Source organism: Lepidochelys olivacea, assembly GCF_965140295.1.
Source record: "Lepidochelys olivacea isolate rLepOli2 genome assembly, chromosome: 2".
NCBI lineage: Eukaryota > Metazoa > Chordata > Testudines > Cheloniidae > Lepidochelys > Lepidochelys olivacea.
The window spans coordinates 208,203,696-208,222,209 of record NC_140412.1 but is presented as its reverse complement, the minus strand read 5'-3'; the positions used below and the strand labels follow the sequence as shown (position 1 = coordinate 208,222,209).

Here is an 18,514-nt window from a genome sequence, read left to right as displayed (position 1 = left end):
TTTCAGCCTCTGCCCTTGAAATAGACTCTTGCTAGATCAGGGGTAGTCGATTATTTTTTGTCAAGGTCCAAATTTCTTGGTCAAGGTATAGTCAAGGTCCAGACTACAGAGAAAATAATAAACAGCAATAATAATGATAATAAACAAAAATAAATAATTATTAATAATAAATAAATAAGAAGGTAAACAAAAGGATTTTGGGGTCCATTCAAAAGTGGCTGGTGGTGCGGATTTGGCCCACTATCCACCTATTTACTATCTCTGGTCTAGACACTGTGTTAGTAAAACATCTAGGAAGGAGGAAGCAAAGAAATTGCTCAAATTTAAACTTAAAGCGTATAAAACACTTAAAGGAGGGCAAGCAAGCAGCTGCCTCCTGATTTTTTGCTAGAAGGCCCAAACGTGTCAAGCTGAAATGAGTTCCTTCTGCCCAGTATCCAGCCTCCACTACTGGAAAGAATATTACCCAGTAATTAATAAATGTAAGATTCCCAATCCAGGTTCATTAGCACAAATGAGTGGATAAAGGTACTTTCAAACTAAAGCTTGTACACTTTAGTCCCTTGGCTTTTTAGTTGATTTTCAATAGAACATTAATGAGGAAAATGACCCAATCCACCTATCACCCAAGTGGTTCCTTTGACAGCTATTCTCTCCATGCCCACTGTGACATGCAACAAACTGATAAATTATGTGCATTAAGGTGTGTGAATCCATCATCTAGGTTTTGGTATCAAGTAGTAATTTTAAACATCCAAAGAATTCCTACCTGAGCCTCACAAAACCAGAGAAAGACATCTACATATTAAGCACTACAGAAGCAGTATGAGGTTTGTAGGTGAATTTGTTTCAGAGATGTGAGGAGTCAAAACGCATAAGGAAAGTCTTTTGGGGAAAAAAATGAATGATAGAAACATTTAAGCAACTATCTCTGAAATTTCTCATGTAAAGTTCTCCCAGTGTTTCCAGAAGAGTTTTACCAGGAGATTGTATCTGGCATGTGAAATTTTTGGTGAATTGCTTAGGTTGGCAATGAGATAGGGAGATACTAAGAAGTGAGCTTAAAATGGAAAGCAGCCGCTAACTTTATTTAAAGGAGGACTAGCCATCTACAAAGCTCAGGGTACTAATGCTCTGCACACAAGTTGATTCTTTGGCCTTGTCTTCACTGCATGATAACCTCAAGTTCAACACCACCATCCTGCACTTGCTCAAGCTCAACATGTAGTTAAACTACCTTCTCCTGTTGGCACACATCAGGATCACAGATATTGCGATATTAGGGAGAGGAACAACATACCAGCTTGCCCATGTTGAAAGACGTCAGACCTCTAGAACACCCTGGCATCATGCACCTTCTCCAACTGCATTCAAAGGAGGGGAGCATGAATATGCCAGGATGGTCCACAAGAGCCTGCATAACAATGGAATAGTATCCTTTCCTGTTAATATACTCGCTTGCTCAGTACTGGTGGGGATGCATACTGTTCCCTCCCCCAGCTATCATGCCTGTGCAGTTTGGGAGCCCATCCATTCAAACCTTGCAATTATTTCAGGAATATTTCCAATTTTACAAGCCTGCGGAACTGTGACGTTGCACTCCTTACGTTTTATGGAAATATGCTAATGAATGTGAATATAATGTAACTGGAATATGCTTCATGCAAAGAGTCTCTTGTAAGGTATCATTACAAAGCTTATGATCTACTGAGTGTGTTCATCCCATTTGTTTGCATGTATTATTTCTATGTCTGAAGTTAGGAGAATAAGATATAAACTTGTATTACTGATATAAACATGTTAAATGGAAGCCATTAAGGGTGCTTCAGAATCCATGACCTGTAAATGGCTCTGTTTACTTGCAAACCTTCCTGGGAACTTGCCGGCCAGCCTTGGAAGAATGGAGACTAGGGGTCTCACAGGACATGTGACCATGTCACAGATACTGGAATCCATCTTAAACCTGGTGCTTTTCCATTTAGAAGGAAGGGTGGGAACCCAGAGAGAGACAAAGGATTCCCGCCTTGTGCCAACACTATAAAAGTGGGTAGACAGAACAAAGGGGTAGCCAGTCATGAGAAATCCACTAGTTACCACCTGAGCTGGAACTAACAAAGCTGTACCAGGGGAAAGGATTGGGCCCAGACTAGGAAGGCATCTAGTCTCTGAAAGAAGTTTATTGGAACATCGCTGAGGGTGAAATTTACGTGTATTCAGTTTCTTAATGTATTAGGCTTAGACTAGAGTGTTTTGTTTTATTTTGCTTGGAAAATTTTTGCTTGTTCTGTCTGTTATTACTTGAAACCACTTAAATCCTACTTTTTATACTTAATAAAATCACTTTTGTTTATTAATTAACTCAGAGTAAGTGGTTAATACCTGGGGGAGCAAACAGCTGTGCATATCTCCCTATCAGTGTTATAGAGGGTGGACAATTATGAGTTTACCCTGTATAAGCTTTATACAGAGTAAAATGGATTTATTTGGGGTTTCGATCCCATTGGGACCTGGGTGTCTGGGTGCTGGAGACAGGAGTACTTGCTGAGCTGCTTTCAATTAAGTCTGCAGCTTTGGGGGCATGGTTCAGACCCTGGGTCTGTGTTGAAGCAGGCTTCCGTGTCTGGCTCAACAAGACAGGGTTCTGGAGTCCCAAGCTGGCAAAAAAAAACAGGCTCAGAGATAGTTTCAGCAAATCAGGTGACAATCCCAAGAGGGTCTCTGTGACTGAAACCATCACAGGGACAGCACGTCATTAATTGTCTTGCCAACTTCAATGACCATTGCACCATCTGTAGATTTTCCAATCCCAGACTGATTGACGACTGATCTGTAGCAATCTGGGGGTGCCCGTTTCCATAGGCAACAATGGCATGCTTCTGGACCTTTAATGGGTCTCAGCTGGGTACTCTGCCATTCAAGGTCTGAGGCAGGGGTCAGCAACCTATAGCACACACGCCAAAGACGGCACACGAGCCGATTTTTAATGGCACGCTGTCGCCTGCCGAGTCCCAGCCACTGGCCCTGCTCAGCCCGGGACCCCGGCAGGCAGCAGCGTGCCCTTAAAAATCCTGCCGGCCCCGGCCCGCTCTTCTCCACCCCCACCACCCCCCGCCGGCTGCTGCTGCAGAGCAGGCAAGCTCCCCTGTCCCCCACCTCTTCCCCCAGCGTGCTGCGTTCTTGCCCCTCCTCCTCTCCCTCCCTGCCGCTGATCAGCTGATGGCCCTTGTGAGGTGGTGGGAGAAGCAGAGCCGCAGCGTGCTCGCTGCTCCGGGGAGGAGGTGGAGAAGAGGTGGGGATGGGGCCTTGGGGAAGGGGGTTGGAATCAGGGCATATCCCCTCCAGCCCCATGCCATGAGCTGCTCTGGACAGGGGGCTGGGAGCACCCCCATGACCCCAGCTGATACCCCCGGCCCTCTGCCCTGACCCTTACACCCCCCCACACACACACACCCCAGCCCCCTGCCCTGAGCCCTGCACCCCCCTCACATACACCCAGCCCCCTGCCCTGATCCTTGCACCCCCGCACACCCCAGTCTCCTGCCCTGACCCCTGCACCCCCCACGACCCCAGCCCTGACTCCAGTACCCCACACACATACCCCGCCCCCCCATACCCCATGCCCTGACTCCTGCACACCTCTCACATGCCCCCAGCCCCCTGCCCTGACTCCTGAACCCCCCCACATACCCAGCCCCCTCATATCCCATGTCCTGACTCTTGCACCCCCCACATTTCCACCCCCACCCTGAGCACCAAACAAGAGCTGCTGCACCCACCCTCCCACATTCCCACCTGCACCCCTCGCATCAAATGGGAGCTGCCCAGGTAAGCACTCCACACCCAAACCCCGACCCTGAACCCCCTCTCTCATTCTAGCTCCTGGGCAGACCCTACACCCCAACCCCCAGCCTGCTCCTTCACCCCCAGCCCTGTGCTCAGTGCACTCCGACCCTTAGCTCAGTGCAGAGAGAGAGGAAGAGAATGGGCTAGAACCAGGGAGAAAGTAGGTACCCACTCTATGTGGGCAGGGCCGGGATCCCAGACTGGCAGCGGGCTAAGTGGGGCCGGCAGCTGGAACCCTGGCTGGCAGCAACCGGCAGACTGAACCCCAGACTGGCAGCGGACTGAGCCACTCAGCTCACTGCCAGTCTGGGGTCCCAGCCGCTGGCCCCGCTCAGCCCGCTGCCGGTCTGGGGTTCTGGCTGCTAGCTCCTTGCCAGCCAGGATCCTGGCCGCAGGCCCCGCTCAGCCTGCTGCCGGCCTAGGTATACGGAACCCCAGGCCGGCAGCAGGCTGGCAGCATAAGATCAGCATTTTAATTTAATTTTAAATGAAGCTTCTTAAACATTTTGAGAACCTTTGTTTACTTTACATACAACAATAGTTTAGTTATATAATATATAAACTTATAGAGAGAGACCTTCTAAAAAACGTTAAAATGTATTACTGGCACGTGAAACCTTAAATTAAAGTGAATAAATGAAGACTCGGCACACCACTTCTGAAATGTTGCCGACCCCTGAGGCAAGCTCCTCACACAGCTCCATGAATGCATCTGTTTTAATGCAAAAGTTCTGAGCCCACTGCCAGTCACCCCATATTTCCAACATAATTTGCTACCACCACCGTGCATTTGCATTCCTGGCCCAGAAGTGGCGGTCTGCATAGACGTCATCTGCCATTAAAAACAGCATCAGCTAGGTCCATACTTCCACATCCACATGGTATCGTTCAATAGCTGTTCTTGTGCTACTCCTAACCATAAGCCACTGCCTCTGTCTTTTCCAGCCCCAGAAGCCCCTGCTACCATCTCCTGATGGCAGCTTATGCAGAAGCTCAAAAAAGAAACACTGCCTCAACAAAAAGAAGCAGCTCTCAGCCCGGTCATTACAGAGAGCAGGAACCATATATCAGCACATAACAGCACACCAAACTTCAAACACAAGTATGCTATCTAGGGTCCATAGTACTTTCAGTGGTGCTTCTGCCAACTTTAGCATTATTTTTAGCATGAGTTAAAAACAAAGCTCTTTTAGCTAAACATTTTGCCAGCCAAAATATGGATTCAATTAATCTCAAACATAGATAGAAATGCCAAAAACTGTAATAACTCTCAATCTTCAACAAAGACCAGGCTTCTATCTCCTTAGAACCAAAAACCAGTCTCTGTATAAGCTTCATTGAAAATTAATGTAATCACTGATCTTTCAGGAGATCTCTCTGTTGGAAAATTTAGGGCAGGTCAGACTGAGTGTGATTATACCCACTTTTGATGCATCTACAGTTCTAAAGGGCTGAAGCACAACAAGAGTCAATTAAAAAAAATACCTCAGAGGTCCTACAGGAAAACCCTAGGAACAAACAAAAAACTCAGCCTAAGCTCCCTCCTGATCTTATGGTTTATTAATAAATAAATAATAAAGAAAAATTTTAAGAAAGGGAGAGTGTTTTGGAAATTAATCCAGTATGTACGTGTTGTCTTGAGAGCAGGATAGGGATTCTACCTGTTCACAATTAGCATTATATCTTAACTGTAAGAGCCAATGTAAAATTAGGTAATAACTCATGGATGAGAATTAAGTGATATTTTCACTTTGTACATCCGTGCTCATGAATGCATCTGGATTTTCTATGTAGATAACATTTTCAAAGTTTGGTCCCGTTTATGGTACTCATCAACATATGTTTTCGTGTCCTTTCATTTTAGTTACATTGAAAGAAAACTAAACAATGTCAAAATGTACAAGCTATACCACATGCAGTTCTAGATGCTCCATGGGGATTGAGTGTGCTCAAGGCAATGCTGTTCTTCTTAAAGGTTGTATGAACTTTCAACAAACCATATCAAATACACTCATCACTGAAATCAGAGCAGGTTATAAGCATATGGCAATCACTGCACGCTGAATTCTTCAAGTTATATCTTCCTCTGGAGCTAAAGAAATCTCATCTCAAAATTAGTTGAGGAGAAAAAAAAAAATGCACTACCAACCAGATCAATGAAGTCTTTAACAGTTGGAAGGGCAGATATGCTATAAGAAGTTTTCTTCAACTTGGTTTTAAATAAATGCAGTAAATAGGAGCTCTGGTCTTTGTAACAAGCTCACATGTTTATCAGTGATCCTACCTAAAGAATTTTGAAACCTTCTGGTTGTTATATACAAATTTGGAAGTTACACATTACAGTATATACACTACAAAAAATACTTTAAAATGTAAAATATACTTTACAAAAATAAGATCAGTTTAAACTGAACAGTGACCCCATCTAATTTAAAAATAAAGCTAAGACATTTTCTTAATAAAAATACAAATTTTGCATTTATTTTCTTTATCCTTTTTCATTTACTTCTGATGAAGATGACCAAAATGTGATTTTAACTTGAGTGGAAGGACTAAGGTATAATATAAAGTGGGGTAATTTAGTTTAAACAAACTTTAAGTGCAAACTTTTGATTTTGCCAAACCCAACTGATTCCAGAAAGTTAGGAACCACCACTGTTAAAATGGAAAATTAAAGATATATATATATAGATATATAGATATATATATATAAATTCATTGAAATTATTTTTAAAAATCTATAGTCTGATTTTAACTGTATTTTGCTTTAGCTTTCCCTAGCTGAAAAGCTGGTTCATAGAAAGTGTCTGTACACTCTCACATTATCAGCTAGCACTAATATTAGTTATACATTAGTATCTCCTGTCTACAGATAGAAGATACCAGGGTTCTACTTTCTGCAAAGAGTGCAACTTTGCATAAGCTTTTTTGACCTCACACTGTGACCCTCATACCAGCATCCACAGGCTACAGGTCATGACCTCGTGAATTAGCATCATGAAAATAAGGGCCATTCCTGGTTTAGTTACAGAACAGAACACTGTAGCAATACACTCTTCAATTTTCTCTCTTTCTAGTTGCACTGTGCCACTTTGCTTACTCCTCAAGAAGACAATACAGAATACAAACTTCAGTTTTCATTACTAGCACTCTAAATCTTGTTCTCCTGTGCTAAAGGTCTGATTTCCTTGCTACACTATGAACATATTCATTAAGGGTGGATTAAAAGCCAATATCATATAGTCATTAAATCAACCTATTAAAAAGTAAAATAGGTTCACAAAAAAGGTCTCAAATAAATGATCACTATTAACGTTTGGTTACTGCCAAAGTAGACTGCTTTGCATACACTTTCTATGACAAAACATAAATTGTATAGTTTTAGACAATACTGAGTTTTTGTTCATCAAGTAATCTATATTTAAGACATTCAATGTATATTAAATATAAATTTCCAGCTACATTTCTAAACAAGACCCATTTATTAGCAAACTTTCTCCTATGGTGCATTCATGAATTAAATATAAGCAAGTTATTAAATGAGTGAGGTTTTAGCACACAAATTTTGAAGCAAACAGGAGATTTTTGCAGCTTTTAATTTTTTTGCTCAGTAGGGGGAGCTAGCATCCCCATCCTTAAGAGTCAATCAATGCACAAGCTGGACATTTTAATTTTATGCTTTTAAACACATGTACAGTATGTTTATTCAATTGAGAGTTTGTCAATGAGCAAAGTATTTAAGTCATACCACAGTGAAATAAAATATTTTACAATTACCTTTATCCTGGAAATCTTGAGGGTAACTGCAGAGGAGGGAGGAAAAAAAGACAACATAAAGCAATATGCATTTGGAAAGTCTCAAGATGTGACAAACACAAATACAGAAAAATTATTAGTTTCCAAATAACAGTTTTGTGCTATGAGTACTGCTGCAGCAAATTTATATTGCAAAATTTCACCTCTATTAAAACATTTAATCAGCTCTTCTTCCAGTGTTTTTGAATTTGTGAGCATGATTATCAGACATTTCAAAGAAATTTCATGGAATAGTGACAAATTAAAAATGCCACTTAAAAACAGATTCAGGTGTAACAATAAAAATACTTAAAAAAAGATTCTAACACATCTGCTCAAATAGCTTAATTAAAATGAACATATTACATAACATTTACTTTTCCATTACCTTCCCAAAAGTTAATACTATATTTTAAGATGTCTCTATATAAATGAAAGCCATTTATCAGAAGTTACATATCACAATATTTTACATGTTTTAGAATGAACACAATGTGACTGGTCAACAAAGAAACAAAATTTGGATTTGGCTTGAATACTTTAGCAGCATATAAAAAACAAAATGGATATACAGAAGATACTTGTTAATTAAGATATTGATATGCATTTAAATATAATAGTACTTTGAATACATATTCACATATTGTGAATTGTAAGCAAAGCTTAATAAAATTTACCCAACAACTCTTATACGGAATGATACTACTATACCTCTTATACTGAGGGATACTACTTGCTGTGGTGAAAACTACACGCATTGCCATGTCCCCCAAAGCTATGATCCTTGCAACATACATGAACAAAACAGTTGCAGGGTGCAGTGACACAATAAGATGCAAGATAAATAAGTAAGGAAAGGTCATTGTTATGTATGGCTTTAAGTGGAATCTCAGGAAGCTTGAATTTATTTGAGTAGGTGTAAAAAGGGGAGCTGATCAGAATGACTGGCAAGTAAGATGATCTTAACAGCTGCATTTTGTATGGACCAGAAGGGGTGGTGCAAGTGTCAGGAAACCCACTGAGGTGATGGTTAAAAGCAATGAAAATGAGAATCCAGGAGGCCTTGTGTGAGAGACTTAGAAATGCAAGCAGAGATAAAAGGCTCGATCTAAGAAACATTGTGTAGAAAATAGCAATGTTTGGACCCAGCCTGGATGAGTAGAACCGGTTGGAGAAATCAAAGGTGACTCTAGCAGACACACATTTTGGGGCATGGGTAATAAGAAGAACAGTGGCCTTAGCAGTGATAAAGGTGGAAATGCAAGAATTTGGAAATAAAGATAAGGGCTGAAATCTTGGCCCCACTGAAGTCAATGGCAAAGCTCCCGTTTACTGTAATTGGGGTCAGGATTTCACCAAAGAAGTTCAGTTTTAGCATGCTGAGTTTCAGTTTATGATAAGACATTCAGGAGAAGACAGAGAGGTAGAGATGTAGGATTGAATGGGAGGAAACAAGTCAGGAGTGGAGTGTCATATCTAGAAATGACAGCTAATGAAATCACCCAGGAATGAGTTGTAGAGAAAGAAGGACCAGAATATAGGACAGAGCCCTGGGGGACCCCCATGGAAAGTAGGAAAGAGGAAGAGGACCACCTACCAAAAGAAACATTAAATGAACAGAGAGGTAGGAGAACCCTTAGAGTATAAAGATTTGGGGGCCGGTTCCACCTCTGCCTCATTAGAACAGCACACTGAGTATACTGTCACCACTCAGTTACAGGATCACTGACATTTGTAAAGGAGTGTGACATGAGAGCCAAGGATGAATATCAAGCAGGACGGAGAAATCACCGTGAAAAACGCTGTGGAGAGGCTGAAGAGAAGAATAAGGAGTGCCAGAACATATCCTAATTTAAGATACAACATACTGCAGAACAGGGTTTTTTCCAGTATGTGTAAAACTAGGGCCAAATCCTCCTCACCCAGGTAGTCAGAGGGTGGAACTAAGTCTCTAAGCACACTCTCTGAAACAACATTAAGATGACAGCTTTTTCTGGTCTATGCTGCACTTAACAGTTTTCAATATCAGTTTAAAGGAACTTGTTGCTTAAAATTATTTTCAGGAATGGTTAAATTTCCTAGCATAGACAGGGCTAAGGAGAGAATAGGTTAAAACAAACAGATGTTGAAGTCAGTGGACAGAGTTATGCCAGCTTACATCAGCTGAGAATCTGGCCCAAAGAAAATAATCATGCAACTGCAGCAAGCATCCTGGACAAGTTCTTCCAATATTACTGTTTTTACGTTTTAAAGACCTCATTAGTCAGAGAAAGACAGGTCCTGGGCCAAGAACCAAAGCCCTGATCCCACAAAGGAATCCACACAGGCAGACACCTTCTGCCCCCATTCCCCACTGAGATAAACTGAATCCTGTGGGGATTCAATTCAATTCACCCATGTAGATCCCTTTGCAAAGTAGCCATATAAAATTCCTTGTTAAAACAGAGTAGTTATCAAGAGAGCAACAAGCAATTACTAATAAATTAAAACAGTAAAGATGACTTACTTAGCCTTGACTTCTTTTATCTTCTTAATAAGAGCATCCTTTTTTTCCTTTGCTCTCTTGGATAAATTTTCTCCTTTGAGGGTATCAGATACAAATGTGTCAACATCTAGAACATGAAAAAAAAAAAAAAAAGATTACACATTATAAGGGAAAAAGTGATAATCTTCTGAAGATAAATATCCCCATGTTGGATTGTTCTGATATCATCACTTATGAAGAAACCTATTTTATTGGTTCTATGCATAACATGGTTGAAATATTTCAAATTCTAAAACTGGATAAATTTGCTCTCTGCTCTCCTTATGCTTAGCACAGCAAATGCTGTTTTGACATTTGGCATCATTAAATGAGCAAGAATTACAGAAGACTAAATAAACCGTGGTGCTATGGCAAATACATTCTACCACTTATGGTATAAAGCTAAAAGAATAAACAGCTTTTGTGCATAGATTACAATCATGTTATTTTATAAGTTTAAATTTCAAAAAGTGGCTGAGTCATTTACAACATTATAGCAGAACCAGATGAAGGTACTACTGGTATGGATCAGTTGCTGGTTCCTTATAAATTCCATTTTCAGATGTCTATATGTTGCTATTGTACCCCATATTGGGCTAATAATGGATATCCAAGGCCCGCTCCTGCAAATGGTTACACATGCGCTTAATGTTACATAACTGAATAATCCTATTGAAGTCAACAGAACTACTCATGTGCTTACAGCATCTGTGCACTTGCAGAATCAGGGCCCAAGTTATGAGCTGCAAGATACCTTTTTTATTCTTAAAGCAAAAGATAAACTGATTATATTGGCATTTAGAAATGAACTGTTTAAAAACAATATTGTTTTGGTTGCGTGAGTATTTTCTCCCATTCCAACTAAAGAGGTTTGATCATTCAAAATTAATACCCATTTCCCTATTCTTTTTTGTTTTCAAAATGAGTATGTTATTGCATATTGAAAAAGGCATGAGAAAAACAGTAAGTTTACAATATTTTATTTGCATGCTGAATTAACTACAGCCTAATAGACCTAATCCTGCCATTCTTCCTTACGTTAAACTCCCATCCACTTCAGCGGGCATTCTGCAGTCCCTACTCCTTAATGATTGTGCTCAAAAGTTCCAGTAACATTGCACCAGGACTAGATAATCCGGACTTTCAATGCAACTTCACTGGAAGCATCTCAAACACCTACATGTAGTAAGAAACTACACTGTCGGGATAGCAAGGTCAACCAACATAAGGATTCAAACTGAAAAACACCCCACATGGTATTCCAACAGCCATAATATAAGTGGTTTGTGGATATAATAGAGCGTCAATGAAAAGGCTTAGCATTGTTTTAGTGTTTAGTATTTCACAGATTTCCATAATCACAGCTGCTATGGAAGAGTTATTTATATCACACCAAAACTTAACCTATATGTCTAACCTGAAAGTTACTACCATAAATTCAAACAGCACTTGCTATGTTAAATACTTACCACATTTCGGTATACGCAAAGAGGGCCAAGTTCTTCCCCACCACTTATACACATGCTACTGCACTTAAATGAACAGCACTGCATGCATATAAGTGAAGTAAAAAGAAAAGGAGTACTTGTGGCACTTTAGAGACTAACCAATTTATTTGAGCATAAGCTTTCGTGAGCTACAGCATCCGATGAAGTGAGCTGTAGCTCACGAAAGCTTATGCTCAAATAAATTGGTTAGTCTCTAAGGTGCCACAAGTACTCCTTTTCTTTTTGCGAATACAGACTAACACGGCTGTTACTCTGAAACCTGTAAGTGAAGTAAGAATTTAGCCCATAAGATGAAAGATCACTCATTATTTCAATCCCATTATATGGCTCACACAAAGCAGGGTTAAGGTTGGAGCATTTTTGGTATATAGGAGAGTTAGTTGCAGAATGTAAAGCAAAAATTCTACTTAAAGTTATTTTAAAATAAAACTTTATATTTAAATTCCCTAACTTGAGTATTCAATTGCCTATTTTAAGTTTTCATTATGAAGACAAGTTTAACTAAGCATGATCCACTTTGCATTTTGTGCTGCAACAGAACAAATTAAGCCAAAATATTCTTGCTTTCAAAAACTAGTTTAGCCGCTACTACAATGACAAATGTAGCCATGCAATTCTTTATTTAAAAAAAAAATTACCATTTTTAGGAAATTTGGATTAGATTCCTATCATCATGCAATATGTGGCAAAATCTTGAATCTGTAAGGTTTCTGGAGATCTGAACAAGTGCTTTTCACCGAGAAGTGAACAGGGTGCCCAGCCACCCCTCCAATCACATGCAGCAGAGCAGCCCTTAGAGTAGCTGAGTCTCACTCCTGAGGTGCTACCTTTTGCACAAGGGCAGAAACAAAAGGCCAGTGAGTTATTGTAGTTGTGAATCCTCCAGGCCCACTCACAGAAACTTGAGCAGCACTTTGCCCTAGAGTCTGTACCCTTTCACAAGCTCCAAGGATCCTGCCCCTCTTGCTCTGAAGTGCAGTTGGGATGCTGTCCTAAAGTAGAGTCCCATGAAGTCAATGGGCCTGATCCTGTTCCCACTGAAGACAGCAACAAAATAGCCAATAACTTCAAACAGGAGCAGCAAGTGTTCAGCAATTCTCAGGATCAAACCCCAAAGGTTCTACTGTGTGCAGGGGAGGGAAGAAATGAGCTTGGTGAACCCTTTGCCTTTTATATATTTACTCAACAAGTTAGCAGCTTTGAAGTGCTATTTAGATAGCAATATGCAAAAGTCCAGTGTCGCTGGTCACTTTTATAAACAGAAAGTGATGTTTACATTGTAATCTTTAAACCCTTCATCTAATTCACTAAAGCACGAGGCCTCTGCAGCCTCCAAGTAAACTCTGCAGGCCACCTTACTTCTCGTTGAATTCCAAACCTAAGCAAAAATACCATCATCCAAGTCACTGTCTGATAGATAAGAACATGTGCTGCAATTAGTGAGCAACAAACATCACTTACGGCTAGGGTTGCCAGGAGTCCAATTTTCGACAGGAAAGTCCAGTCGAAAGAGGACCTGTTCAGTGTCCAGTGAGATGTACTGACCGGACACTAAAAATCTGGTTACCGCATGTGGGTGGGAGACGCCGGGTCATCAGCCGGGGCTGCCTCCTACCTGCATCTTGTGGGAGCCAAGGAAGCCCATCTTGGAAGGTGGGGAGGGTGGAGAGGAAGGAGCAATGGGAGAAGGAGGAGAGCAATGAGCGATCGGGGTGGGGCCCCGAGGGAAGAGGTGAGCATGGGCAGGGCCTCAGGGAAGAGGCACGGCAGGAGGATGTTCCGGAGCTACTGTTGTAGTGTCCAGTTTTCAGAAATTAGAAAGTTGGCAACACTACTTATGGCTTAGGATATGCACCGTACTCAAACATGTTGGGGACCAATGTCTGTACTGTGGATCCAATGCATCCTTTTTCGACAAACTCTGAACGTGAAAGCAGAGATGAAAATAAAGCTTGCAACCTCCAAATAGTATAGAAGCAATGCAGAAATGGATGCACTATCTATTCTCATTGTGGGATTTTGCAAAAAGTCAATGAAATTGTGACAAATCTGTTGTTTATTGATAACAGCAGTGACATGGAAGAGAGATCTTTCCCAATGGGAATATAGATCTCTCCCTCCTGTGGGCTTTCGAGGTAAGCTAAGATACCACAGTAGATACTATTCACCTTACATCATTGTTCACCTTCTTATGCACAGAAGAAAAATCAAGTTGCATTCAGAAGAGCTTCAGAAGAGAGTCAACTCAAACCATATTATGGCACAAGTTCCTATAGTTTCTAACAAATACAACTCTTCCTTAGAATTGCTGTTAATATTTGCAACAGAGCTAACAAACAAATGCTCTGTCAAGTTCAAAACAAAAATTCCAACTCTCTCTTCTAGGATGCTAAGGCAGAAGCCTGATACAAGCTAAATTTCAATGCCAGTACCACAGTATAGCATATTAAAAAAGTGTAACGCACACTCAGACCTTTCAGCTGCCCACGATTATGTATGCCGTGTTGTAGCCGTGTTGATTCCAGGATATTAGAGAGGTAATATCTCTATTACCAACTTCTGTTGGCGAGAGAGACAAGCTTTCAGGCTAACACAGAGCTCTTTTTCAGGTCTGGGAAATGTACTCAGTGTCACAGCTAAATACAAGGTGGAACGGATTGTTTAGTATAAGTACTGTTATGAGTTAACTACTTATGCTAAACAATCTGTGCCACCTTGTATTTCACTCAGACACTCTGAGTACATTCCCCAGACCAGAAGACGAGCTCTGTGTAAGCTCACAGGCTTGTCTCTCTCACCAACAGAAGTTGGTCCAATAAAAGGTATTACCTCACCCACCTTGTCTCTCTCATGATTATGTAGAATGTTCTGCATTTTGGTCAAATCTTCCTTTGTTGCATAGCTCCACAGACAGACAATGCAATGCAGACACACAAGACACAGACTCCCCTGCAGAACACCTGTAGAGTGAAGTGCTCTGGGTTGGGATCCAGTAAGCCTTGAAATCTAAGCTCATCTCTTCTAGTCACTGCTGTTTGTATTTCTATGCACTTCATAGTCTTTATTACTGAACAGGGCCTCATACCCCTACATTTAAGAGGGAAGCAAGTATCATCCTCCCCAGAGGCCATTCAACACAATCTGCCACACTAGGCAAAGCTCCAATGTACCGCCCCTCTCCTCATAGGCCTAGGGCAGCAGATTAGGCCCAGCTAGCTAGAGCAGCCTCCGATTCCCCCATTCCATAAAAAACCTAACAGAGATGTTTTGCTCGAGATCATTTACGCTGGAACTGAGACTAGACCTCAGATCTCTAATATGACAGATACAAGTCTCACCCACTTAGCCATACTGCCTCTTGGGCTGAATGAGCCAATGCTTGTAACTGCTACTCTAACCACTAGTTCATTCTCCCTTCCCAAGGGCAGGAACAGATTCCTGAAATCCTGACCCCCAACATTCTACTGCTGTGTGGAAAACAGCTGTGTAATCCACTGGCAAAGTATACACCACACCCCTCAAAAATCTGGTCCACTCAAAGGATATCTTTAACTCAAGCATTAGAGATGGGGGTGACCAGGTGTCCGGTTTTCAACCGGAGCACCCGGTTGAAAAGGGACGCTGGGGGCTCCGGTCAGCACCACTGACTGGACCATTAAAAGTCTGGTCGGCGGTGCTGTGGAGCTAAGGCAGGCTAGTCCCTACCTATCCTGGCTCTGCGCTGCGCCCCGGAAGCGGACAGCAGGTCCGGCTCCTAGGTGTGGGGGCCACAGCTCTGCACGCTGCCCCCGCCCCGAGCACCGGCATCACACTGCAGGGACGGTGCCTGCAGGTGAGAGCAGTGCACAGAGCAACCTGCCGCATCTCCGCCTAGGAGCTGGACCTGATGGCCACTTCCGGGGCACAGCACAGAGCCAGGACCAGCAGGAAGCCTGCCTTAGCCCCCCTGCTGTACCACTGGTCAGGAGCTGCCAGAGGTAAGCCTGCACCCCAACGCCGAGCCCCAACCCACTGCCCCAGCCCTGAGCCCCCCCAAACCCAGAGCCCCTTCCTGCACCCCAAACCACTCATCCCCAGCCCCACGCCAGAGCCTGCACCCCCAGATGGAGCCCACATCCCCCTGCACTCCAACCCCCTACCCTAGCCCAGAGCCCCCCCCACACCTTGAACCCTCTGCCCCATCCCCCAGCCTACAGCCTCCTCCTGCACCCCAAACCCCTCATCCCTGGCCTCACTCCAGAGCCCGCACTCCCAGACAGAGCCCTCAGCTCCTCAACCCATAGCCTCCTCCCACACCCTGAACCCCTCATCCCCAGCCCCACCCCAGAGTCCATACCCTCAGACAGAGCCCTCACCCCCTCCTGCCCCAGCCCAGAGCCCCCTCCCACACCCTGAACACCTCTGCCCCACTCCCCAGCCTGCACCGCAAACCCCTCATCCCCGGTCCCACCCCAGAGCCTGTACCCCCATACAGAGCCCTCACTCCCCTCCCGCACCCCAAACCCTGCCCAGTGAGTGAGTGAGGGTGAGGACAGCAAGCCACCGAGGGAGGGGGAATGTAGTGAGTGGGGGCCAGGGCCTTGGGGAAATGACAGGGAGGGGGAATGGGGCCTCAGGGAAGGGGTGGGGCTAGGGTGTCATTGTTGTGCAATTAGAAAGTTGGCAACCCTAATTAGAGGTCCGTGGTGAGAATCTGAAGGTCCTGGATTCAAACCCTGCTGCTGACACATGTGGGAGTTCCTTATGGTTGCACATGATGGCATCTCTGTTTAAATGCTTTTTAAAACAACTAGTTTAATTCAAACAGTGAGAAAGCCTCTTAAAACAGGTTTTATAGTTAAACAATTATAATTTGTCAGTTACAGTGAGACATTGAACAAAAACACAGCTGTTGCCCTTTTCAGTCATTATTCTCACACATTTTGATTGCTTCTATCACACACTGACAGACCTGAGGGCAAGAAGTATGCACATGCTATATAATCCATATTTCTGCAACAAAAAGAGCCAGAGGTCCTCTGCTGACAGTTTATATTTAGCACTATAATTACAAAGATGAATAGACATGGAGAAACTATTCCACACCAACTTATCTAAAGAAAGTTAACATACAAACCCTGAAATAATTAATGTTAATAACAGTGTTTGTTTTGCTGCTGTTTATATTTAATTATCTTAACCTTGTCTGAAGTACTCTAGAGTGAAATGAACGCTAGATGCAGCACTGAAAGATCTAACTGATAAGATCTGACTCACAAATTGCTGTCAAAAAAGACTACAAACTGATAGAAAAGAGACAGGGGACTAAAATATGGTACTAACTCATTTGTAATTAATCAAATGGTTTATTTAGTTTAAAACTTGATTGCCAATAGGTATAACCAATCAAAATTTTAAAAGACATTTTTATTTTGTTTATAATTTATATTTATCCTTTGTGTAGAAATGTTTAAGTCAGAGTTATTTTTGTTTGCAATTATCAATATAAACATATAGTGAGGACTTGGGCATCACAGTATTTCAGTGGGTCTACACAGGCAAATTTGGGAATTTTCCAATTTCTGGAGGCAGAATACAAACAGAAGGCCCAATCCCTCAGAACCTCATTCATGCGAGTGGTCAATGTCTTATGCTGAGGAGTTTTATGAAGTCAACAATTATTCTTGTGCATGAAGTCTACTCACATAAGGTTTTTCAGGATTCTGCTAAGAAAACTATACAAATGGGAAAATATAAAAATCTACAAATCACAAAAAAATTGTGGCCGTCTGAACATGCTTCTGCAGCCTGGCTTTCAGCTCTGCAAGGATACAATCATTTCATACCTAACACAGCTGTTTGCATTGTATATTACTAAATCGAGTAAATATCTGCTCTACTTGAAGTAAACATATTATAGGAGATATACTTTGGAAGTATGGCCAGCCACAATATCTCTTAATAGCACTAGGTCTAATTTTAGGAAGCAATTAACCAAGCTGACTTCAGAATTTGCACAGAAATCTACTATAAATTGACTTTAGACCTATTCCCTATCAGACAACCACCTCTGAAGCTGCCTCTGCATTTGTGCTATAAATCACGATTTGCAATGCATGCAACATTTGCTCTTTTCCCTCACAAGGAAGACCATCGGATGGTTTGGAAAATTTCTTCCTAGAGTTTGCTAAATAAATATTGGATCACATTGAACATGCTACTTGTCATGTTTTGATTTACATTTGTATTTATACAGCAACAACATATCTGTTACAAAAGAAGAATGAAGACAGACTTGCCACTGTAAGACAGCTAGCCGAAAACAGTGCATTAGTATAGGCTGACAAGTATTTAGACCTTTCTTTTGCCACATAGAATCTTTTATGGGCAGTCCAGTTGTATCTTAAACCACCATAAGCAAGACCATCTTTCTATATTACTACCAACATAAAATGAATTTACTGATAAAATAAACAACCAGCAATTCCCTTCAATGATTTACAGAGCAAAAGCACACATAGATTGCTCAGATCCTCAATTGAAATCAAACAGCTAGGACATTTCAAATAAATTACATTCAGGACAAAGTTCTAATCTCACCATATGGTGATTGGAACATTTTCTTCTCTACACCCCATGCCCCTCAGAGATGACCGAAGATCAGGCTCTAAAATGTTAAGGAGTTCTTGAAAAGCAGCACACTAATACAAATCAAGATCAGTTTACAACATGATTCCAAATGAGCTACAGTAAACAATCTTAAGGATTAACCTAAGATTTACACAATATGCCACATTATACTGCATCTATTGTGGTTTGTTGACATGTGATTAGAAAAGAAACGTAAACTTAGTCAGATGAGAAA

General features: G+C 41.8%; 1 protein-coding gene across 2 annotated transcripts in view; it reads right to left on the bottom strand.

Annotated features, from left to right (window-relative positions):
• The window catches only part of SKAP2 (src kinase associated phosphoprotein 2), a 147,006-nt gene that overhangs the window by 117,263 nt on the left and 11,229 nt on the right, over window positions 1-18,514 (bottom strand). The window contains exons 2-3 of one of the 2 annotated variants that reach the window (XM_084620992.1): window positions 10,145-10,250; window positions 7,621-7,646 (exon numbers count right to left, since the gene is read on the bottom strand). In XM_084620992.1, the coding sequence (XP_084477118.1) occupies window positions 7,621-7,646; window positions 10,145-10,250 (132 nt within the window). Of the gene's footprint in view, window positions 1-7,620; window positions 7,647-10,144; window positions 10,251-18,514 lie in introns of those variants that run through there. The other variant, XM_084620993.1, reaches the window with a different exon arrangement.